Here is a 26,084-nt window from a genome sequence, read left to right on the forward strand (position 1 = left end):
TAAATAAAACATATTTCATACACTGTAAACTATTTTGTTGGTTTAACTTAAAGTAAGTAACCTGGTTGCCTTAAAATTTTGAGTTAATTAAAATAAAAAATTTGAGTTGATACAATGAAGGAAATTGGTTTAATAAATAGAAACTCAAAATTTTATTGTATCTGAACCACATAAAAAATGTGATGATGAAATCATGAAAATAGCACAATTTGCCATGTTTCACTGCATCATAACAAATAAAACACCCACAATTACCCAATATGCTTATAAAATCTTTTAATAATATTTTAATAAAGGTTGTTGATTCTCAAAAGGTTTCATTGTATTAACTCAGATTTTTAACTTCAATGAACTCAAAATTTTAAGGGCAACCAGGTAACTTATTTTTTAATTAATTATTTTACTGTGTATGTAAATTCTGTTGATTTTTTTTTTATTGATTTTATTTCTATCTTATAAAATGTTTGTATATATTATAAAAAATACTTACTGCATGTAAACTGCAAATGCATATTACATGTCAATTCTTTATCAATATACTATATATATATACCCTCTTATAGAGGCAAGGCAGTGACAGACAGGCAGGTTATTTAGCTCCTCTAAAGTGAGACTGGTGATCAGACTGGTGGTCCATGATCAGGGCACTGCTCCCACTTGCTGTTCCGCTGGTATGAGCGACCCCTTGTTAGAGGAGGAGAGCAGAAGCAGCAAAGGTGCAGCGGAGCCGTTTAAAGAGGCTCAGCGTGGGCAGCGTGGAGCGATGTGACAGAATTAGCTAAGCCCAAGTGAGCAGGGCTGGTAGAGAAGCACTGCTGGCGCTCTGAAGGATGCAGAACTGCTGCTCAACACCAGCCAGCTAACAGAAGACCCAGTGCCCCCCTTCTTCAGGGTGGTCCTCCATCACTGTCTCCTGATATTGTAAATGAAAAGTTAAAAAACTTCTCATTTACCTCCATAATGTGGTGTATTAGTGAGCAAAAAGGGATCTTTTGGGGGCCGTTGGAGAGGTGGTGTTGGCAAAAAAGTTTATTTTGATAATTAATTAGGATTACAAACTTTATGAATGCACAGATTTAAGCAAATATTATTACGTAAATAGGTCAATATTGATCTCAGTAAATGTGAATTGGAAATTGATCGTATATTTGCAGAGAGATTTTGATAATTACTGGTTTTATTGGGACAAAATAAGCAGGAGGGGTACAGTTTGACAGGGGTACCCAATCTCTCAGGTCTGGGTTTTATGTCCCAGTCAGGACAGCCAAACAGCTCCTTGGCCCAACTCGTATCACAATCCTTCTGAAATGAAACCCTGCAAATAATTATTTTCCAAAGTCACTTTCTCTCTGCATCATCACCGGCGAGGACAGCACGAGAGGCGGGCAGCTGAAAGATAATATGTTTAGCGTGCAGACAACAGATCAAAGCTCATCCCCAGTTAGTGAGTGTTTGCGGCTTTGTATGTGTGTGGTCAAGGAAAGTGAGGGCAAACAAAACAGCGTGCTGTGCGAGAGTCAGCGTTTTGTGTGTGTGTGTAGATATCAGGGTTGAGTGGTGGTGCTCGGGGATGTCCAAAGCACCATTGAGGGCCTGCTTTGATTTTGTCATTATTACAGGGCCCTAGTTATTTGAGCAGGGCTGGGGGTAGATTCCATGGCCAGCCCACTAACTGTGTCTGCATGTCCTTAATTCCTGTTGATGTGCAGGCCTTGGGGCACTGAGCATGATGGAGAGGATGCGTCACCAGTGGAAATGATTGTTTGGCCTCTGAATATCACGTCGAAATGGTAGTTGATGACCGCCCGTGTGGCCCCATCCTAGAGACCCAGGTTGGGTGTATCAGTGCACACTGTACTGCACCACCTTAATCTGCCATCTGTCCATTAAAAAAAAAGATGTCACTTTTAGCAATCACTTTTGCAGTTTGGTGATTCTTCAGGAGTAACTAAATTCAAAGAGGTAGAAAAGAGGCAATTCATAACTGCAGGTTTACACTTTGATTTTTATTTCATTTTTAATGATTATTTTTTTTCAATGTGTCTTTCTGCAGCAAGGATTGTTTGTTTCGATATGAGGAAGATTTTTGTTCCTGTTTGAAGTGTGTGTTTTGGTCAAAGATTTTTGTACATAGTCAGTGTGTCAATGGGGAAGTTAGGGAACAAGAAGTGAAAACTTGAAAAATGACTGATTTACTGATATTTTCTGTTAAAGCATTTATGTCATGATAGACACTATACTGTTCAACTTGTTGGGGTCGGTAAGATTTTTTGTTTTTTAAAGAAGCTCTTATGCACACCAAAGCTGCATTAATTTGATCACAATACAGTATAAACAGTAATATATTTTTAAAATGATTAAAATTCAAAATAGCTTATTTTATGTTTTAAAATGAGATTGATTCCTGATGCAAAGCTGAATTTCCATCACCAATACTTCAGTCCTTCAGAAATCCTTCGAATATGCTGATTTGCTGCTCAAAAAAAAAAAAGAAAAAAAAAAAAAAAAATTTCAAAACAGTTGTCCTGCTTAATATTTTTGTGTGAAATGGATGCACCCCCTCCATCGCGCTGTATGCATCTTATTTAAATGTCCCCTTAGAAAGGTCAGGCGAACCTGAAATCAAATTGTACAGGACTTCCCATTAGTAGACGAGTCATACAGGCAACCCACTGTCTAGTCAATTTTAAAAGTTACTTTTGGACATCCCTACCACTTTTCTGCTGTAACACTGAACATGTTTATGATTAGAGAGACGGTGATAGAGACAGAGCGAGAGAGAGAGAGAGAGAGGGCAGGGGAGAGAGAGATAGAGTGAAGGGAAAGAAAAAAACAATCTCATCAGGCGAGAGGCCGTTTGCTTAGCAAGAGCTGACAGTCTTTGTGTATGTAAATGAAGAATTTAGACTAATGGAGTTGAACCATTTCTAATTTTGTGATGGCAAGAGGATTTTGATTGAAAGTAATTAAGCAAGCTAGCTGTAAAATTAATTAAAGCAAAAGGAGGGGGGATTTTTATTGGATTGGATAGCGATATAGCTGCTGTCAGGCAGGGGGACAAATGGGGGTGACCTGGATTCTCTGCCCTCCCTCCTCCCACTTGAGACTTTTATGTCACTTTAATCTCCTTAGAGCGGCTGGTGTGCATTTGTTCGAAATAATCAAGGAAATATGGTCAGAAATTGTCAGCTTTCAGATCTAATTTACCTGACAGCCTCGCGAGCGCGTATGCGCGAATGTGTCCGTGTTGGTGCGTATGCCTGCGCGTGAGGTTTTTTTTTTCTTTTCAGTCTCCCCCGTCCCTTTCTTCAGCTTTGTGGAAAATGCTTTTGACAGTTTTGAGACATCTTGACTCCTTGTTGAAAAAAATGACAAGGAACTTGGTCAGGTTGAGATGAACCCTTCAATGAGCCAGCGCATCACGGCTGAGACTAACTTAGTGTGTATTATTACATAAAGTGCACACTTTTAGAATATTGACAATGCTTCAGTTCCTTTAAGCCCACCTTATATGATTGTTCATAGTGTCTGGGGCTGCAGCATATTAAGTAACATTTTTATCAAATATATAAGCATAAAATATTGGAAAGGTAAAACGTGGTGAATTGGTGAATTACTTAAAAATACAATTTAAAAAAAAAGTAATAGAACCCATTTTAGAAAGTGTCTTAAACTATATATACATTTAATTGTAATAAGGTAATATCAGTTCTCTCAAGCAGGCAGGCATCTGCAGTTCTCGTCTCATCTGAACCCGAGAAAGACCTCTTCATTATTGGCCATAATGTGGAGTAACAGCCCAGAGGAGGATCCAGGAAAAAGGGGGTGGAGGTAAAAAGCAAGCGTAGGGTCCCAGTGAAGCTGGGGTATGGGCCGGTGCCTCTAACGGGATTAAACCCCTTAGAAAACACTCCCTTATCCTTGTCCCCCAAGAGCCTCCTTCCGGCCCCGTTTATCAATTAATATAATAAAAGGTGGAACAAAGAGCTTCCCTCCTCTCAATAATTAAACTTGTCCATCTCTGGAGGACCGTCACTGCGAGGACCCTCCATAAAAGCTGGCCAGGATCATCAAATCCCAGTGTGAGTTGCAGAGATGGGTGCTGACGTGTGGCCTACACTTGTAATGAAAGAGCGCTCCCTATGTATGCCATTACTTCAGAGTGGAGGGTGATATTAACCCCAGCGGTTGCCCACCAAACCCCTCCATTATGACATCATGTTTTCACCGGTACCTTCTGTCACAAGCTCTCAGCTCCTTATCTCTCCTGTCACCATATGCGTGAGGCTGTTAACAAACCTGTACTCAGAATGGAGAATATCAGGCGCTTTGGATAAGAGAGAGAGAGAGAGAGCGCCCGGGTAGACACACGCTTTCACAGCCAGCAGAGCTTTTGATAGAAATTAGTTTCACACAATATGCAAATTCCTGCAATTGAAAAAGGGGCTCTTTAAGTGACAGGTTGATATGTGATTAAACGACAATTAGAGTGCTGGAAATAAGCGACGTCGGCAGGTCAAGTGCTGAGCTGCTGAGCTGAAAGGTAGCAGACTATTGAGGTAACAGTCATGGGGGGAGGCCAGGAACGGGACCCAAAACAAATTAACGTCTAAAAGAAAAATGTTGGCACAGCCTGTCAATAAATGTGTAAGAGAGGGAAAAATGAGATTCAGAGGAAAGAAATGTGAGCGAGGATGTAAAACCATCATGATAGGGTGTTCTGGCTGGTTCATACATCCTACTAGGTCATTGCCTGGGCTTTCTGGGTGGTAGCTAGGGTCTACTGGGTAGACCCTAGATGGGTGCCTTGGGGTGGTTATGTGGTTACTAGGGCATTCTGGGTAGTTGCAAGGGTCTTCTGTGTGGTTGCTTATTGTGGCAAGTCAAAAGAGCCCGTCTCCAAATCTCTAGAATAAATCTCTAAAAAAGCTGGGCTCATTTAGGTCTCATTCATGTTTGGTATGTGGCAAATTATTTATTGACATTAAAAATAAATAATAGGGGTTGAGGTTTGTTCAAATAGAAATGATAGAAAAGTTTGTCTTAGCAAGCACCACTAACAAAAAGTAAGATGAGGATGTAAAGCGCCTGTAATATCGGTGTGATGTCATAGTGCACGTTTGTTTGTCCTTTTGACTTTATCCACCAACACAATCCTTCTGCTAATAATAGTGTACCTTTTTTCCTCCTTGATTTGGGCCTAATTGGCTATGTCCCCTGTCCTAGCCCTCCTCCAGTACGGTGGGACTTAAAACTATGAGACGGAAGGATTGCCTTTCTCTCCAAGAAGGACATGAAAGGCCCGTGGCCTGTCCTGGCAGCAGATGGCTGCGGCCTCTAATCCCCTTTGATGCTGCGGTGGGCAGTTGCTCCTGAACATCTCCTGCAAAGCCATGAAAACTTGAGCTACTTTTCCTCTAACTGACCCCAATTGTCAAGGAGCCGGCAGCTGTCAGACTTGGTTAGCTGTGCCTTAACTGAGACTGAAGGGCACATGTTGCTCTCTCTCTCTCTCTCTCTCTCTCTCTCTCTCTCTCTCTCTCTCTCTCTCTCTCTCTCTCTCTCTCTCTCTCTCTCTCTCTCTCTCTCTCTCTCTCTCTCTCTCTCTCGTGCTCTCTCCCTTCCTCCCTCACTCTGTCTTTCTGGCTTCCTGTTTTCTGTCTGTCATTTTCTGTGAATTTCAAGGGTGCAATATGACTATGGATACACATTGGCCATGCATTCGCAGCTCTTTTTCAGGTAGCAATATCCCAGACGGTGTTTGTTCCACTAAGAGGCTTAAATTTCATTGTCACGGCTCACCTTTATTATCAGCATTACAAGCAGCCCAAAATGTTAAAACTTTATTGAGAAATTTTGGATTTCATGTTGATTTTAAGGGAAAAATGTATTGTAAAATGTATTATTTGGGTACACTCTTAGAAGAAAAGGTCATATAGAACCATCATATAGAATCATATAGAATATAGAAACGTTTCATCATGGTGCTATGTATTTGGAACCTTTAAACCCTTTATCAATGACAAAAGGGTTCTTTCTTGTCATTATAGAAACTTTTTAGCATAGGTGGTTCTATGGTTCTATATAGAACCCCAATAAACCATTTTTTTCTACGAGTGTAGTATGAGTCTTATCACAAGGGTTTGAATGGAAGTATTTAAGTTTGCAGAGCTGTCCATTTGACAGATATGTAAGACATAACTCTTGGTCTTGTGAAGAAAGTGCCTCTGTCGGAGACGGTCCCATGATGGCAGTGAGTTCACTAATGGAATTTTTAAAATATTAAAAGTCTTTTCTCTCAACCATTTCCTCATTCACAGGGAACAGCCATAAATGAGCACATACACTTCAAGGCTTGACCATCAACACCACATTAGTTTATATATCGATGTATGAAAAAATTATGGTTTTCCATCCACTCGGATGGATAGAAACGGAGAGGTCTTTTTCCTTCTCCCCCGTTGTAGCACTAAAGAATAGACTTGTACTAAACAGCTTTGATTAAATTAAAATCACTCACCCAAATGTTTCAGTGTGTTGGCACTATTATCACCTCGGGTTCTTATTAATTCGGCACTGTAAATAGATTCAGGACTGAACTTTAGCGAAACCCTTGTCTTTTCGTCTCCCTTCCAGTCAGCTCTCTGATATTAATTAGAGGAGGGGAAAATACACTAAATAGCTCAGTTGTTATATTTGGTTGAATTCTGGCAGCTTTTTCAATTGTGCATGTTAACATGCCACCGGCAGCTCGCCATCTGGGTACATTTACAAAAAATGCTTCCATGATGGGATTGTTTGAGGAACACTTGCCATAATCATTGCTCGTATTAGCTTTCGCAGATGTTTACAGCAGATCTTGTGCATGGTGCGAATTTGTTCGCACCTGATCTTGAATAGATAGGCTTGATGCTGAGTCGTGTGCAGGACTATTTCAAGACTGAAATGCGATTGTTTTAATACCTTAATCCACCTGTCCTTGGCATTCAGGATTTTGAAGAACTCTCCTGGTAATTTCAGTGGCCTGCATTTGAACCGAGCCATTTCATTCTGACCTCTTCGGCCGAATCCTTCTTTCTCCTCCAGCCTCTTGACGTCACGGTTTTAATGTGTCAAAATGAAAATGTATCACCCGACTGACCTATTTAAACAGTGTCGCTGCAAGTAGACCAATCAGAATCAGCTGTATTCATAACCCCAAAACAAATATTTCCTCTTAATTAAGAGTGTCCCTCTTGTGTCTTCCCACACACAAAATCATTATACAGCAGTGATTTGACTACTTGGCAGGAAATATATCACTCTTGACTGCATGTTAATCTGTTAGGGCCTGGTTGTCAAATGAGAATGGGGGGGCACCAGCAGTGACGGTTTCTCCGTGCAATGATAGCCCCCTAAGGGACAGTTAACCCTCAAATTTCCCTTGTCTGGCCTGGCTCTCCGGGTGGGCATTGGTACTGAGAGTGGTTTGGGAGGGGGTTTGGGGTGATTGTAATGCTTGTTGATAGTCTCAGTGTTTTTTTGTTTTCTGTGTATGACGGACCCTCATTAAGTGTAAATCTCAATAGCGGGCTGGCACTTTAGGATGTAGAGGAAGTTCAAGCAGGAAAGAGTGCATTAGATACACCTCCCTTCTGTCCTCTGATTTCCTGATCTAATGTACTTTGGGTACTTTGCGAGGAATTGAAAACAGGGGTCAATAATTATGCATTTTAATTATTAAACTGCGTCCTTCTTTAATTGTGCTTTTTAAAGCCTCTGCACATGGACATGATGCTTTATTGCTCTGTTAGTCTAAGCAAGCTATGACCAGACCTCTATCCTTCCATAAGCCCATCTCTATTTCACTGGGCTGTAATGCCGTTGTCTTTTTCTTTTGTTTTACTTCTCACTCTGTACATTTGTGAACCACTTAACAGCATGCAACATTTTGAAACATCTGGGAATATTGTAAATTCCATGCCTTTAACTTTTATAAAATTTAGTTCTTTAATAAAAAAAAAAAGTTTAACATTGTCTAGAAAAGGCTTTTATAAATATAATCTCTCTAAAATATATATATTTTTTAATAAAATATTTTTTAAAATAATGTATTTTTACATTTTATATGTTTAATAGCTATCACATTACTTTATATATATATATTAATTTTTTTAATGATTTTTTTATTTAGTAATCACAAGTCATGTAAATGAATTTGTCTGAAGGTGTGGAATGTACAATATTCTGACCCTGGTTTGTGTCCTTATTTGCATCACATTTAGGCAACAGATCATTTTAATTAGAAGATGCATTGATTGACATGATGGCTCTGGGCACAGAGACAGGGATATCCAACACATAATGTGGTCACGTTGACCTTGTTAAAGACAAACATAAAGCCTTATTTCAAAAGAAAAAATTGAGCATTTCAAACAACTAAACAATCATAATCATTGTCAAAAATTTCTCCGCAGATATTTTCAAATCAATCTAAATTTATCCGCCATTAAATATGAATAAAATATAATCTGTTGATTAATAATCAGATATAATATAAATGTCTTACCATCAACAATGGTTAATCCACAGATTAAAATGTAAAAACTGAATGTGAATGCGTGGTCAGATATATCTCTGTATTGATATATGCTGTTGTGAGCATCAAGTCAAGCAGAAATGGCTTTTCAGTAGGAAGTTGTAGTTTATGATCAGTCCAGTGTAAACAAATTGCTGCTGGTGGCTGGACTCAGACATAGCCTATTATTCAGTGTGGGAATGTTTGGTTTGAAACACAAGCATGTTATTGTTGCCACATTGATAAGAGAGAAGAGGCGAGCCGCTGGGGTGGCAAATATTGAAATCGCTTTCAAAACCGCTGTGCTTACCTCTAACCCATGGCTGACAGGGAAGAGCAATCCTATCAGTACCTGTCATTTCCTTAACATCAAGTGGTGTTTACAGCTTATTAATATAACGTTTAAAAACTGGATCAATGAAGCTTCTGTGCCGTAGTGTTCATTTGTCAAGAACTAGAGCTGTCAAGTGACTTGTACACCTACGATTGTACAGTACACTGAACTGCACTTTTGTGCCTTCACAGCTCAGATCCAGCACTGTTGTGTGGGAGCTAAAGAGAACGGTGTAATTACTGTCTCTGAATTCATATAGTGATACATAGGCTAGAGAAATGTGTTTGGCCAATAGACAGTGGGAGTCGTGACTTCAGCACCTTCTTCATCTTATGCTTCACTAATTGTAACATAATATGCATATTTTTTTAAACCTAAGTAGCAAATCATATTATGTTTTTTTGTACACTTACTATAGCGTGCACCGTGAAAAATGCCATGATTTGGGAGTACTTTGGGAATACCATAGTATATGCCAATTATTCAGTAATCAGTACCTTGATACATAAGAATAGTTTTTTTTCCATACCTTTAGCATTTTTTTAGGAAAGCATTCGGCGTAACAGAAATATTAACGTAAATGCCCTTCACTCCCACCCCATCCTCCCCCCTCCACCCATCCTCTCCTCAAACACACCCACGCTCAAATAAACATAAAAAGCTAATTTGTTAGCTACCTCATTTCAGAGGCCCGGGTGCGGGATATTGTGTATGAAAAGTAATGCTTTGTCAAACGTTGACACGTGTCGCAAACATGGAGCCCTTAGCAGAGCATTTATAAAGAGCGCAGGCGGCCAGGACTGTCAGCACATGAGGAGGAGAAGAGAAGCTTTGAAATGAGATTAGCCTGCTGCTCAGCTCCTGCACTCATGAACCTAATGGTAGATGTATGTCTCGACTACATATGCACGTACATAGACTCTAATACAGACAGCTCATACTACAGCAAAATGTGCTTTGGTTTCTATCTCTTCAAGCTCCATATGAAATAGTTTAACTAGCACAGGTTTTGTTCTTGTGTTTTAATGTATTTTGGATTGAAATGTGATGTTTAGGAACGACTGTTATGTCACTGTCTTTTTGCTATTGCCTGCCAGAAACACAACGTATTAGAGGGTGGAGCATTTTCTTTTTAGAGAGATTTGATTGGACAGAAATTTGTAGTGCAAGATGAGTCATATTTTGGTCTGGTTTACTTTAAGGGAGAGACTGTAACTATTATTTGTATACATTTCAAATCCATTTATAAGTTTTGGATCCTTTTTTATTTATGCTTTTATTCAGCAAGGATGCATTAAATAAAAAGCAACAATACATAACATTAGTGACAATTTATAATATTACATACGATTTCTATTCCAAATAAATGCTATTCTTTTGAACGTTCTATTCATCAAAAAAATCCTTAAAAACGTGCGGCGGTTTAACCGCTAATAGAATGAAATCCTGGGCAGCAAATCTGCATATTAGAATGATTTCTGAAGGATCATGTGACATTGACTGGAGTAATAGCGGCTGAAAATTCAGGAATAAATGACATTATAAAATATAATTCAATTCAATTTTTTAATCAAATAAATGCAGCTTTGAATGAACATAATAAACAAAAAATAATTTAAAAAAATCTTAGCAGCCTCAACATTTTGAATAGTAGTGTCCATAAACAGATAAACATTACCATTATTATAAATGATAAACATTATTTTATATATTTATATAGATATATATAAAATAATTATATATATATATATATATATATATATATATATATATAAAATAATGTTTATCATTTATATATATATATATATATATATATATATATATATATATATATATATATATAAACATCATGAAATATGTTTATATATAGATATATATATATATAGTAACTATTAATAAAATGGATCCAATCAAATCCCGTTTGATTTTCATGATGTTTTTAAACTTGGCCTGAAATGTTTGAACGGCATTGATGGAAATAAAACGTAGAACATTTAGTCGCCCCAAAAGCCTTGTGTTTGTGATAAAACTGCCGTTACAAACGGATTAGAATGTCAGCGTTAGACCCAGGACTGTTTGTAGAGTGGCTGATGGATAGTGTTGGTCCGGTGCCACACACCTGCCTTTGCCTCCTTGCGCACACACACACACACACACACGTGCAAACACACCGGCGTTTGCCTCCCCGGTGACACCCGTCTGCCACGTGTATGTGTGTACCGCTGAGGTGTGGACTCCTGTCAGGACCTCTTATTATTTCCCAACAATCTCTCTCACCTTGGACATGCCCCCATCTATCCATCCATCCATCCATCCATCCCTCGCTCTTTCCCTTGAGGGTGGGGTGTCAATGGCAGTACGTCCTGGGCAAAAATAAATAATGAACATAAAATTGGGAAACAAAGTGCTGGCGCCCCTTAATACGCAAACACCTCCAATATGCTGATGTTTTTCTTTTGCACATTGTGTTTTCTAAATTGCCTTTGACTGCGTGCATCGGTAATGAAACTTTATGTCCTTGCAGAAAGGACAGCTAGTCCGATTCGGTTAGGCCTGGGACCATCTTCTCATGCTGGCTTTTGCACAACATTTTTTTTTTTTAATACCCCGGCTTATGAATAAATGAAGCCTGGGTGCAGGTTTTTTTTTTTCCATATTTGTGTAAATTGCTTTAAAAGCATTTTATCATGTCATAAAAAAGTGCAATTGATCTGGAGTGCTCGGCCCACTGGACAGCTGTGTATTTTGTTAATGGCCACTTTGCTCCAAGCGGCTTATTAAAAAATTTATATATAAATGCTAAAATTGCATAAATTATTTAAACACAAAGTAAGCATTTTTTGTTTTGGTCTGGGGGGCATTGAAGAGTAGATTGAGTTTACGATAGCATCCCCTGATATTCAGTCATATTATATGCCTGCACGGATGCATACATATCACCCGCACACACGCGCAAGCACTTGCTCGCACGCAGAGGCGCAAAAAAAGTATATATTTTTTGATGACTTAGTTTCAGCAACCATGGAATGTCACCCATATCCTGGTTGATTGTACTTTCGAATTTTATGATGTTTTTCATTGATTTGTTTCCCCGGCGCAGCTGCCGACCTCTATTGAGGGACGAACGTAATCAGCACTGACGCAAATTAGATGGTTATTCGTTTCGAAAATTGACAGAAAAACAATAAAAAAGATGAAATGCTCCCAAATCAATAGATATAATGAAATTCAAATAATCCGAGAGATGAGGTCTCCATGGCAACTGATAATGTGGAAAAGAAAACAATTTAATAAAGGACAGGCACGCTTTGAAAACAGATTGGGGGGGTAGCTATATAGCGGCGAGAGGGGAGCAGATGAGAGGAGGGCGGAAGGAGGGGGGCAGGAGAGAGTGAGTGAGAGAAAAAGAGAGGGAGGAAAAAAAGACGGAGAGCGGATGTTTGTGGCGGCTGAACGGGCAGGTCCGTCGCTTGTTTCCCCCCATGTGAAGGATCTGTGTCTATCCCAAGGACGGCAGAATAATTAGAAAAGCTTTCATGCCAGAAAGTGCAGATTCAGGTTTTAATACACAAAATTATTTCAGGGGCAGTGAATCGGAAAGCCATTTGTTGGTGACCTTCCTGAGGGGCCCCCTGGTACAGGGCAAGATGGAGGCAGTGTGGCAGGGCAAGCTGAGTTATGGCATATTTGTGTTTTTATAGTGGCTGAGGGAATGGAGATGGGGAGGAGGGCAGGGGGCTGTCAGGGAGGGGGGGGGGGTGCCGTGGGGCTGCAATGGGGGCAGTGTGTGTGTGTGTGTGTGCTGCTGTAGGGTTGAGGTTGCTGATGCTAGAATGAGAGAGAAGGAGAGACTTGCAGATCTGGCTGTATTTACAGATCAGTTGTCAGAAAAACCATTTAGAGGGAACACGTACGTCCCAGCCCAATGACAGCAGAAGTGCCTGTTAAAAAGAAAAAGACAAGAAAAACAGACACTGTCGGAGAGAGCAAGAGCCGTGATCTGAGGTTGTCGACTAAGTAACTTGCTTTTTGTATACAATCCAGTCGGAACCTCTGGTTTTGGAAATAATAAAGCAGTGAGCTACAGTCATTTTACCAAAAAAGGGCCTAGAACCTTCTTACATGTATGTGCTAAAATCATTGTAACACACATACTCTCATGTTTTTTTTTCTTTTATAAAATGCTGACACGTTCATAAAACACCAGTGTTGAACATTTTTTAACAATTCTTCCAAATAAGCTAATATAGTACATTATCCTAGCAATAGCAATTTCATAAAGTTTACAGCTACGTTTATCAACTTTAAACATGCTTCATCCAATCAGAACTATCCGTTTTGTAATGTACGTTATAAGTTAACATGTTTTCTGTCACCACTGGTAATTAGGATATACAAACCAAAACAGTCTTTATGTAACACATCATGCTAATGCTGCGGAAAGTGACAGAAACGTGTTAAACCTGTCTTTAACAGGTATTTATTTTACTGTTTGTTTAATTTCGCTCAAACACTGTCAATTTGCTTTCGTGCCAACGCTATTAGTGGTTGGTTCAGGATAACATGTCCGGCTACATAAGCGTTTCTTATCCTACTCACAACTGTGAGCAAATTAAGCCAATTGAAGACTTTTTTATATCCTGAGTGTTATGATAGATAGAGAAGCATAGTTTGCTGTTATTAACACACAAACCTGAGAATTATTTAGTAGGCTACATTGTGAAACATTGCCAAAATAGCAATTTGGCTATTGGTTAGCATAATCCAATGTCAGTGGAAATGTAGTAATTTCATAGTAAGTAATTACATTTTGCTTAAATTTTAGAGAGACACATTTTTTAATAATAATATGCAAAGTAATATGCAAAAGTAAATAAGGTCAATTTTGATTTTGTGTCAACTTTAAAAGACTGGACAAGTCTCCATATTCAGCAGGTCAATGCTTCCGTGTTGATCAATCAATCTATGCATGAATGAATTGAGAAGCAACACACAGCACCTCTCATTTGTGTGGAGGAGGGTACGAGTATCCTTACACACACACACACACACACACACACGGTTCATCCTCCCATTTGAGTCCAGTAGCAGGTCCCTGCTCTCATTCCACATTATTTCCCCTGTTCCGTCGACACACCTCGTATTTAAAGAATGATTGTTTTTTAGCTCACCCTTGAAACCTTCCACTTACCATAATGTGCAGTTTGAGGCTGTCCAGCCCATGATATTAATTTGATGCTTAGTCTCAAATTCTTCTATCTGAGTGACTTGTCTTAGGGAGAGAGAGGACTGTCATTATTCGTGACAGAGGTTCCGGCGGGAAACAGCCCCGGCATTAATACTGCAATGTGAAAAGTGCCCCACGAGTAGGAGCAAAACTTGAAATTCCTCGCTGAAGAATAGCCCACAGCTGACAAATCTGACAGACTTGTGTCAGTTACTCTGAGACAAAAAAAATTAAAAATCTTACTCTCTTCTTTCTTTACATGTAGAAAACAAACATTAGAAAGCAAGTGATTGTTATCTAACATGTTTCCATTCCTAGCCTGCCGTCTATGAGCTAAACACGTAGCCCCTCTACATACTCACGCTGTTTTGTTATTTTTGTTATTCAGGCTGGTTTGGACTCTAAAAAAGTAATGATTTGATTAAAAAAGTGGCAGACTTCAGCTTTAAAGGTACGAGTGTGGTATCTAGTTTCAGTGGACTGAGTATGTGGGACATTATTACTGTCAGCTGCAGGCACTCACTCTCTCTCTTTCTCTTCGGGTCTCACTTTAACGGCCTCGGCTCACTGTGACTGACCAGTCTAACTTCCTCCGCTCAGTCTCACTCAGCCTCGTACCGCGGGAGATCGACTTAAGTGGCCCTTTTTCTCTTGCTTGCTCTCTATCTTTCTTTCTTTCCTTCTCACTCTCCTGGGCCTGTTTTTCCACAGTGGCTGTGGGGAGCAGAGGGTGTTGAAGGACCCCTACTGGTAAAGTGGGTAAACACGCACAGCCCTGACATCTGTGCTGCGAGAGAGAGAGAGAGAGAGAGAGAGAGAGGGAGAGGGAGAGGGAGAGGAGAAGGGTAGAGTGAGAGAGGGCGAGTGCAGCCCAGCCGTAAAGACGCACAGGGAGAGAAGAGAAAAATGCCTTGCTTTGTGGAGAGAATTTCTCCAAAGCAGCAGGGAGAGGTGAGACAGAGAGAGGAGGGCTGTCTCCTGCCAGGTAAGACCCGCGCCAGGCGCCACACACACACACACTAACACACACACACAGAGAGAGAGAGAGAGAGAGAGAGAGAGAGAGAGAGAGTGAGAGATGCTGGTGGCTTGAGCATGCTGTGGATGGGGTGGGCGTGAGGGTGTAGAATGACAAAGGCACTCATTACTTTCACTGTGTGTTTTGGTAAAGTAATACCTCACTATGATGTGATGACTGAATGGAAATATGAAGTTGAGGAGTGATTTTTATGTTTAGGCGACATTTTAAGTGACATTGTATGTGCTTAATTAGTTTAGAAAAAAGAAAATATATTTATTAGATTATTTAATTTATTTAAATTGTTTACTTAAAATTAAAAAAAAAGTTAAAAACAAAAATGAACTTCGCAAACTTTACAAAACTTTTTTTTTCTTAATTTATTTAAATTAAAAACACAAATTTAGTTTTCCAGTTTTTATAACTTCACAGATTTATATATGTTTTTATTATTATTATTAGTAGTAGTAGTAGTAGTAGTAGTAGTAGTATCTGTTTTATTGATTAATTTATTAAAATGTTTAGGGCAATTAATTATTATTTTTTCTGTATGTACCCTAACCTTTTCCAAAATTTAGAATTGAACATAACATCGTTTTTTGTTAATTGAATTTGAATGTAATGAACTAATTCATTAAATACTTAAGAATTACTCATTTCTATTCATAAAAATAATGTCCGATTTTTTTTTTTTACTTTTAGACTCCACATGTGCTATCCACAGGTGTGAAATATCTTGCAAAGTTCTTTAATGGAGTAATTTATTATCCTTAAATGAGTCAAGCGTTTAGTCTCGTGTAATTTTTGTTTATATTGGATGTGGATTAGTCACTGTGTACTTTTTCTCTCAAATGGATGTTCTTAATTACTAGCAAGGCCTCAGTTAGTGATTGCTCAGAATTTCTCAGTTAGATGACAAGTGGTATTATTTGCCCAGCTAAGCGAGTGACTGCCGGTATTGAGCGTTCTCTCGTGCTCTTGTTTAGATACAGCTGTTCTTTCAACTGGAGGATTTTCCACAGAGCTTCTGTTTGGAAGATGCGCTCTTTTCCATCGTTTAATTGGATCGTCCTCTTTTTGTTAAATAAATACAGTGTCTTTAAATCTAAGCACACATTTGCATGGAGCTCAGTGCACTGCCAAGGATGCAATATGCTGTTTCGGGCCTAGTGCAGGCCTGAAAAGTGAGGCCGAATGAAGTGAGAGAGAGAGAGAGAGAGAGGAAGGAAGTTTGTCTCTTTTCCACCCTCTTGTTGATTTGTTTCTATTGCTGATGGAATTGAGCCCTCAGTGAAAGGTGAGGTCACAATTGAATTTGGCTTGCGTTTCCGTGGTGATCTGGCAATGGTTCCGATGTCCCAGTGGATTGGTTTGTTTGTTTGTGCGATAGCGTTCTCTCTCTCTCTCTCTCTCTCTCTCTCTCTCTCTCTCTCTCTCTCTCTCTCTCTCTCTCTCTCTCTCTCTCTCTCTCTCTCTCTCTCTCTCTCTCTCTCTCTGTGTGTGTGTGTGTTTCCGTGCATAAACACGGGTACGGGAGATTTTACTGAGCAGATATTTCCCCTCTGTTTTCACTCTGAGCTGGGGGAGATTGATGACTGAATTGTTGAGTACATGTTAACAGTAACTGCTGATTTATTGAGATACTTAGAGTAAGTGAGGGTGCACCAACTAAGAGGGGAAGAAAAAGATATAGGCCTTTTAAGTTAATGTAGAAATAGAGCCTTTTTAAGTAATAATTGTGATTACTGGGCGGGGGGTAGGGAGGGATGTGCGGGCATTCAGCCAGAGGTGTATTTGAGCACGCTGTGAAGGAAACAGTCTGAGGAAAGGAATAGCTTGGAATTTCATCAAATTTATAAGGACTTTAATTGGTAGTTCTTGGCTCTTTTTCAGGGCTTGACATGGTACAAGTCTTTAGCGTTATCATAACACTGAAACAAGTGTAACTTCATGCAGGTATACCAATGAAATTCCCACTGAAAATCATGTTATTTTAAAGGAATCAGCTACTTTATTTCTCATTGTCTTGGGGATATTCTGCAATATTCAGCTAGAATTTAAGCATTCATTCTTCCCTTAATGTGATGTTCTGCAATCCCTCCATCTCGGCTCATGGGCAAAACTTCTGCTTTGAGAGAAAAAAATGTGGGTCTTGCGTTTGTTTTTTTTAACTACATTTTAGGCTGAGTGAAATGTTTCCCCAGTTTGCACAGGGATGACTTTATTTCTTAGCAGGGATTTAAACCTACTCAATCCCCCCATAAATACAACCTTCCCCAGCAGCCTGACGGCCGTAACTCATTCTCTAACTCTCTCGCTAACTAAACTCATATTGCAGAGAGAGCTTTGTTTGTCTTTGTTTCAGCTCGATCAGATCCGTCACGTCGACAGCTGCCTCTTTCAGATCTCTCTCTCACCATCTTGAAAAAGAGAAACCCTCATCAGAGCCATTTTTACAACCATTGAGTTCTGACAATATAGATGGAATTATGAGATTTTTGCTTTTGGCTCTTTTTTTTCAGGGCCATCCTCAGTGGGGACACCAAGAACATTGTCCCATGGCCTGCTAAATTGGGACTTTTTCACCAACAAGATTTTGGAGACCCGGTCCAATCTGAAGGGTTAGTTTACCCAAAAATTAAATTGATGTCATTAATAACTCACCGTAGTGTCATTCCACACCTCTAAGACCTCCGCTCATCTTCAGAACACAGTTTAAGATATTTCATATTTAGTCTATGGAAGTGTATGCACACTATACTGTCCATGTCCAGAAAGGGAATAAAAATATCATCAAAGTAGTCCATATGTGACATCCGTTAGTTCATTAGAATCTTCTGAAGCATCGAAAATACATTTTGGTCCAAAACATTTAAAAAACCGACGACTTTATTCAGCATCGTCTTCTCTTCCCTGTTTGTAAAGACAAATTTAAATTCAAACGGTTGTGAATCAGCGTATTGATTCATGATTCGGATCACGTGTCAAACTGCTGAAATCACGTGACATTGGTGATCCGAATCATGAATCAATCTGCTGATTCATAACCGTTCGAATCTTTATTTGAGGTTTGAAAACAAACGCGAAAGAGAAGACGATGCTGAATGAAGTCGTAGTTTTTGTTATTTTTGGACCAAAATGTATTTTCGATGCTTGAAGAGATTCTAATGAACTAACGGATGTCACATATTGACTACTTTGATGATGTTTTTATTCCCTTTCTGGACATGGGCAGTATAGTGTGCATACACTTAGATACGCTCTCGGACTAAATATAAAATATCTTAAAGTGTGTTCTGAAGATGAACGGAGGTCTTACGGGTGTGGAACGACATTAGGGTGAGGAGTTAATGACATCAATTTCATTTTTGGGTGAACTAACCCTTTAAACTATTATTTTCTTCATCTTTTAAAAAACGTATATTTATTCACATTATCTTAATTAAACTGCTAAAGTGCATATCAGCTTAGATAAATGGGCCTTTGAATATTTAGAAAAAGGTTGAGAGACCACTGGCCTACTCTGTGCACAGGAGAGATTGGGCCCACATTTTAAAAAATGTAGGTCTAGACCTCAAGCATTTTAGTGATAGCCCAATCAATTCGGCAATATCTGTTGCCAACAACTTTCTAATCACAACAAAGCTCTGTAACTCTTGGATATTAAACGGGGTCTGAAGGTTCAAACATCACAGTGACTTTGGAGTAACATCAAGCAAAACATCTGAAAGCTTGCGAAATTGGTGGGAATTGTATTGAGAGGGTGTTGTGCAAAGTCGGGCGAGATGAATATGTGACTGCGGAGAGAGCGACTCGAGCTCAGTTCTGGGGTGGAGGAGACAGAATCTCTCTCAGGACCCCTGATCGGCTGTGATCCGCCTGCTGCTACCTTCTGTTCTCCACTGTTAGTCCCAGCGGCTGCTCTGAACTGACATGAACAACTCCTCGACGGGCTTGAAGCCCTCTGATGTCCCACCCTCCCCTCCGTTCCACCTTCTTCTGGTGCTTTGCATTTTGTTACATTTGTGTAAAAGCCCAACGCCGAGCGAGATTACAGTAGTTCCCTCTCTCTCCTTCTCTGTTCTCGTCGTCCTTCTAGTCCTGTGTTTGATCTCACTATCATCCCCCCACTCGTCTCCTGTCTGTTCGACACCTGAGAGCCAATGCTTTAAGAGGACGACGTCTGGAAAAATGTACAGCGGCAGGCCATCGACTCTGATAAAGCCTGTAAACAAGATGAAAAACAAAAGCCCACAGCAATGGTTTGAATAAAAGACCTACCTGTTACAGCATCCATTAAGTGTTATTCCTCGCAGTGGAAAGACAGCTGAAGCCCTCCACATGCCCAATGTTAATATTAGTTTGGTTGAAGAGAGTCCATAAGCTGATCAGTGGGGAGAGGCGCTCTGTACGCCTCAGGCAGTGCCAGGCCTTGCGTTTGGCTCCCGCTCAGAGGATTGATGTCTGGGAGTCAGTGGGGGCTCCACTGTACCTTTATTACTCATCAGCTGGGTACCAAACTAATTTGATAAAGCGCCACTTAATACACCAAACACACACACATACTGTGACCGCGCCTGGCACAACATCAAGTGTGTAAGGCCGCCAAGCAAAAGGCTGGGCCGTCATTTAAAACGCGCTGTACTATTTTTTGTACTTTTATTTTTTATTAGGAAATGACACGCTGGACCCAAACATCGTCCACATGTGCTCCAAGACTCAGTATGTTAGAGCATGCACTAACTTTTAGATCACTTTTTCTATACCATATATCATAATCTATACCAATGTATATCATAATATGTGTAGATTTAACATATCAATGCATTTAATTTTACTGTAAAATACTATAAAAATTGTAGCATAATTATTATTAATTCTTAATAAATAATTTTTTGGGGAATTAAATAAAAAATTGTATGAATTACTTTTTAATTTGTATTATAATTGCCTTGTAATTTTATGGCTGAATGATAATGTATTTGATTTTTAATAAGACATTTACTATATGCTTTCTAATATTTTTTTTAATTGCATTGTCCACATGATCGTCACAACTCGGCATGTCAGAACATTACCAGAGCACTTCTTAATGTACATTACCATGCATATATAGATTTAACATTTAAAAAGCTGTAAAAAAATAAATAATAATTAAAAAAATAATAATAATAAAAAATTACCTTAAATAAATTTTACTGTGTAATGCTGTAAAAAAATATAAAATTATTATTAAAGATGTATTTTAATTAATAATTATTAATTACCTCATAATTTGTATCTTATGTTTTAGTAAAATCTATTTTATATTTAACGAGACATACTATTTATTTTCCGTTTTATTTATATATTTAAATGTTTTATTAATTAACTGTGAATTGTTCCCAGTTTTAATACAATACACTATATATATATATATATATATATATATATATATATATATATATATATATATATATATATATATATATATATATATATAGTAGGTTACATGGCTCCAACAGTAAAAAAGTGTAATTCTGTGACAAAATGATTGACATCCATAGATGGTAAAAAGATAAACATGGTAGATATTGTAGCAGAATGAGGCAAAGGAAGAGAAAAGGAGAGAGAAGAAGAGGTTGGTTTGGTAATTACTAACTCTGTGCCCAGGCAGTGGAGGACAGTGTGTGAGTGACTGAGTGTGTGTAGGCCCTGGTGCTCTGATAATGAAGGGTTACTGTTGCAGATCTGACAGCGTTAATCTCCACATCGTCCTCGCCTGGTATTTACCCTGCTGGGGAGAGAGCGGCAAGCCCACCTGACAACACAGTTTACCCACAGCCAGACACCTCAGGCTCACTCACACACACACACGGGCTGCACCGAGATCAGTTTTCAGCATCCATCACAAAGACAAACCACAGCAGAAACCAAGAAAATGACTGGAAACATGGGGGGCAAAAAACTTTTTCTTCATCTTTTTGTCACTCTTTCCCTTTCATCTTCTCTTCCTCCCATTTGAAGTTTATGAAGTACTGTTTAAGCATTACAGAGGTGCAGACAGAGGAATATGAATATGCATCGCACCATATGGTTGCACTTGCTCTGGGACTAGGTGTGTCCAGAAGGTAGAACCACGTTAATGCATTATTCTCCTCTCAAGTGATCAGTCTCGTAGTTCCGCAGCACACCGCAGCCATGTGTGCGCGGGCTGTTCCGGGCTTTGAATGATGCGGCCACGCAACTGGCCATCCTGGATGAGCGGAAGCGGAGAGACACAGTGAAAGAGTGAGCTGTGCAGGGTTTTTTTTTTTTTTTTTTTTTTTTTTTTTTGAGTTCAAATGCAAAAACCCTGACAGTAATGATTAAAAGTGATATTTCTGACACGTTAGGATGCGCACAGGAAGTAACCTTCTCCAAAGCCTTCATTATTAGATGCATGACAGACCTGAATATTTATAAAATATGCTTTAATAATTGATAACAGCAATCTGCTACGGTAATTCATCAGATTTGCACTTCAACAGAGTATCCGTTTTCATTTTAAAATAATAATAAGTCGAATGCTAATGCAGGTGAAATGCAAAATTGCGACCCGTGTGTGGCTGAAGCTCAAATGCATTTGTGCCATTTTTAGTGCACTGGAAAAACAATGGCGTGTTAATGATATTGCCCTCGCTGCTCGTTTAGAAACTGTTATCAATGTCTGTGATCATTTGTGCACCGCTCGTTTTGTTGTGCACTGAGCTGTTGTGCTGTTTACTTGTGTAGCTTCCGTTTGAGGGCACATCACATCTAAAAATTCAGGAAACCAGCCTGTTTTAGTGTAGAATATACAAGAAGCTGATGTGGTTTTATCAAAAGCATATTCTTTGTTTGAGTCAGTATGCAATACTTCCTCTTGTGTTCTTTGACCAAAATAGCACAAACACACACATACACGCACACACACACTCACCTTTTGTCAAGCTTCTTTCTACTTATGATGATTTTAAAAAGAGCAACCACAGCCCTTTTTTTCTCTCACAAAAAAATCGGTTTGTTTTTGTACACAGTTATGAAATGTTCTCATTTTGAACTTGAAGTTTGCATTTCTTGCAAAAACTGCTAAAAGCGTTTGCCGTCTTTGAGAATGACTCCTATATTTGCAGGTGTATCAGATCAAGCCATCTATGCACAGTGGCTTGAAATAAATATATACTAAAGCTGAAACCAGTGAAACTACAAACATTTGGATGTTAAACATTTAAAAGGAGTCATTATAAATGCTGTTGGCAGGCTAATGCATCAAATTAAATTAATATTTCATATGAGCTTATTAAATTGTTGAATATTGTTTTTGTCTACAAAAGTAAAGATTAGTGCAAACGTAGTTCAACATTTGACTGGTAGTGTACATAAATACCACTGTGCATATTTATTAAATGTTTTACAGTAGATTTGAGTGTGTTAAGAGCACTTATTGAGCTGTATGGCACTCACAAGATGATTCAGATGTTTCAGTCTTGTCAACTGACCGCATTTCACTGTAACAAAGCCTAGATTAAAAGAAATCCGGTTGGTTTTAAAGAGGCATTGTTGCAGAAGGGAACTTAAAGAACTAAGAGATGCTGAAGCTGTGAAGTTCAGGGGACACCTGTAAATTGTTCCTCTGTGCATAAAATGTGAATAAATAAATAAATAAAAGTCAGAGTCTGTGAAGCAGAGCAAATGCTTTAATGGTGGCCAGGGATCGAAGCTGTCAGCGAGGCTTCCTGTCTGGAAATGTAGTGTTTTTTGACTCAACATCACCTCTTTTTCTCATTTCTGAAGGAGATTTGCACTGGGATCTATAGTGTGCATGACAACACAAGCAGAATTTGATAAAAGTTGCTTCAAATACCTTACATGTTTCTGGGAAGAAGAAAAAAAAAAAGACAAAAGCCTGGAAATCAATTAGACCAAACAATATATCATATTAGTAGGATTTCAGTGCAATAAACATTCCGATTTTAGTTTTTCAAAGAAAGTGTTTGTTTTATTTCTAATATCTTTTTAGATAACTGGTTTCAATCTCATACAGGTTTGTTAAATAGTTAGTCAGGTCTACTTTGGTAAATGGAAAGCCTATTTAAAGTGGTTGTTCCACATTATTAAGCAAGTCACAGTTCTCATGCAATGGGGAGGAAGAAAGATCTTTCAGAAGAGGAAAAGCATGAAATTGTGCAAGGTCTTGCAAAAGGTGTGAAAACTAATTTTTTTTAACAAAATTTTTATTGAGATTATCAAACTGTCAAAAATGACTTGAGTGATTTAGAGCACAGATGAGCTCAGTCAGATAAAGGCTTATTAAGGGAAGTTTCTGTCAAACAAATCAGTTGTATTAAAAGGGCAGCTGTTTAAAAAAAGCCACTTTTGAGCAGCGAACAGGTATATGAACCTGCTGGAGTCCCAAGAACCTCTCCATGCTGGCTGGCAGTGTTGCATAAAGCTGCATTTCAGCCACCTCTAACCAAATCTCACAAAGAGAAACGTTTACAGTGGGTGTAGAAATACATCGTTTTATTCACTGACGAATGCTGTACTACAATGGATGGTCTAGATCAGTGGTTCTCAAACCTGTCCTGGAGGACCACCAGCCCTGCACATTGTGTATGTCTCTATATATCTGACATAACCATTTTAAGTCTTGCAGTCTCTACTGATGAGCTCATGAGTTGAATCAGGTGTGTTAGATGAGGGAGTCATACAAAATGTGCAGGGCTGGTGGTCCTCCAGGACAGGTTTGAGAACCACTGGTCTAGATGGATGGATTTCTGGATGGTCAGTGAATGGCCACCCCATTCCAACAAGACTGCGACGTCGGCAAGAAGGTGGCTGGTGAGGATTTGGGCTGGAATATTGGGAAGTGAGATGGAAGATCCCTTTAGGGTCTCTTATAGGTGTCAAAAGAACTTCTGCAAGATATGTGGAGTTTATAACTGACCCATTTTGCACCTTTTTTACTATCCTAACCAGAGGTTTTACTGCATGGCTTGTTTGTTTTTAACAGCAAAGTGTCTTAAATGCTGTCAAAATGTCTTAAGAGTCTTGTTAAAGAAGTGCCACAACTTATTTTCTCTTTAATGAAATTCACATGCTGGTGAGAGCGGGCATGTCTAAACATCTAAACAGGTTGCTTTTTAGGTTTCACACTGAGGTTATCTGAAAGGGCCCCCCTTGATTGACATTATCTGGCTTGACAGCGCTTCATATCAAGGTTAACCTGACGTTTCGAAGGCCCGAGAGGGATAGAGGCAGAGGAGAACAGAAGAAAAAGTCAGACATCATTCGGGCCCTGCTCTTCTCTGCCACTCTTTCCCTCTCTCACACGGCAGGTGGAGGTTTCTGCACTCTTAATTGATAACTAATCGAGCGGCGTGTGCTGTGTTTCCCCCAGAGGACGGCCCTAATGGTGGCTTGGCTTACTCAGCAGCGCAGCTCCGGAACCACTAAATTAAATATATCCCTACAGATAATGACTCTGAGTGACAGACTCCGGTCTGGGCGGCTCCAGTGGCCACCAACCTCTCGTTGTGCCCTTGCACCGGAGGAACTAGAGTAGCCCACCCCCTTCTGCGCCTGCTCCCCGATGCCCCACACTAACCACGGCTCCTCGTGACAAAAATACATCTCAAGCAGTTAATCTGTGCAGATATCAGCTCAAGTGCCCTTCAGTGGCACGGGGAGCCTCTCCTCGTAACCTTGCTTCCTGTCAGTTCTTGCTTTGTACACTGGCTGCCCCTCAAACATGGCAGCTCAGTCAATTAATTCTGTGTGCCAGGGCCCGCTTCAATCAAACTTCCAGCAAACGGGTGATGAGACCATCGTGTGTTATTTTTAGATGTAAAAATCCGATTTTTTTAAAAAGTAGGGCATCTACAACCATTGATGTTTTGTCATAGCTGTCATCGTTTACTCACCCTTGTGTTGTCCCAAACCTGTGTGGCTTTCTTTTTGAAAAGTAATATAAATACATTACCATTCAAAAGTTTGAGGGATTTTTTTGGGGAGGGTGGGGGTGAGAAATTAATACTTGTAGTCAGCAAGGATTAGTTAAATTGACCAAGTCACAGTACCTTTAAAGGTCGGCTACATTATTACAAAAAAAGCATTTCGCATGAACACATTTTTTCAAAGAATCCTGAAAAAAAGTATCATGGTTTCCACTAAAATATTAAGCAGCAAAACTGTTCATTTTTGATAAAATTAGGAAATTTTTATTAAATACTAAATCAGCATATTAAAATTATTTCTGAAAATCATGCTTTGCCAGCACAGAAATAATAACATTTTAAAATATATTAAATGCACTGTAAAACATTTTTTTTTTAAGTTACCTGGTTGCCTTAACATTTCGAGTTAATACAATAAACATTTTTGAGAATCGACAAACTTTATTCAAATATTATTAAAATATTTTGTAAGCATATTGGGTAATTGTGTGTGATTTATTTGTGATGATGCGGTGACATGCCAAATTGTGCTATTTTTATGATTTATAATTTTTTTATATGGTTCAGATATAATAATATTTTAATTAAAATTAAATTAAATTAAATTAAATAATTGAACCAATTTCCTTCATTGTATCAACTATTTTTTTTTATTTTATTTCAATAAACGAAAATTTTTAAGGCAACCAGGTTACCTACTTTTTAAGTAAAACCAACAATATTTTTTTACAGTGAGAAAAGTCATTTTAAATTCACAATACAGTAGAAACATTAGTTGTTTTTACTGTATTGTGAAACATTTACTGTTTTTAATCCAATAAATGCTGCTTTAGTGATTTTTTTTTTCAAAAACATTTAAACAATCTTACCGACCCCAAACATTTGAACGGTAGTGTATTTTGAAAAATGCAATTTATTCAATGGGGTCTAATGACCTTCAAAGTATAGAAAGATGAAAAAAAGTCATGCTGGTTTGGAGCGACATGGTGACT

At 38.8% G+C, this 26,084-nt stretch overlaps 1 protein-coding gene across 4 annotated transcripts in view; it reads left to right on the plus strand.

The window, feature by feature from the left end:
- casz1 (castor zinc finger 1) overlaps positions 1-26,084 on the plus strand; it is a 94,820-nt gene that overhangs the window by 26,520 nt on the left and 42,216 nt on the right. Inside the window, exons 1-2 of one of the 4 annotated variants that reach the window (XM_067445949.1) lie at positions 14,980-15,103; positions 17,659-17,757. The exons of 2 other annotated variants lie outside the window; for them this stretch is intronic. In XM_067445949.1, the coding sequence (XP_067302050.1) occupies positions 15,025-15,103; positions 17,659-17,757 (178 nt within the window). In that variant the 5' untranslated portion in view covers positions 14,980-15,024. Of the gene's footprint in view, positions 1-14,979; positions 15,104-17,658; positions 17,758-26,084 lie in introns of those variants that run through there. One more of the 4 variants, XM_067445950.1, reaches the window with a different exon arrangement.

This window comes from Pseudorasbora parva, chromosome 6 (assembly GCF_024679245.1).
Source record: "Pseudorasbora parva isolate DD20220531a chromosome 6, ASM2467924v1, whole genome shotgun sequence".
NCBI lineage: Eukaryota > Metazoa > Chordata > Actinopteri > Cypriniformes > Gobionidae > Pseudorasbora > Pseudorasbora parva.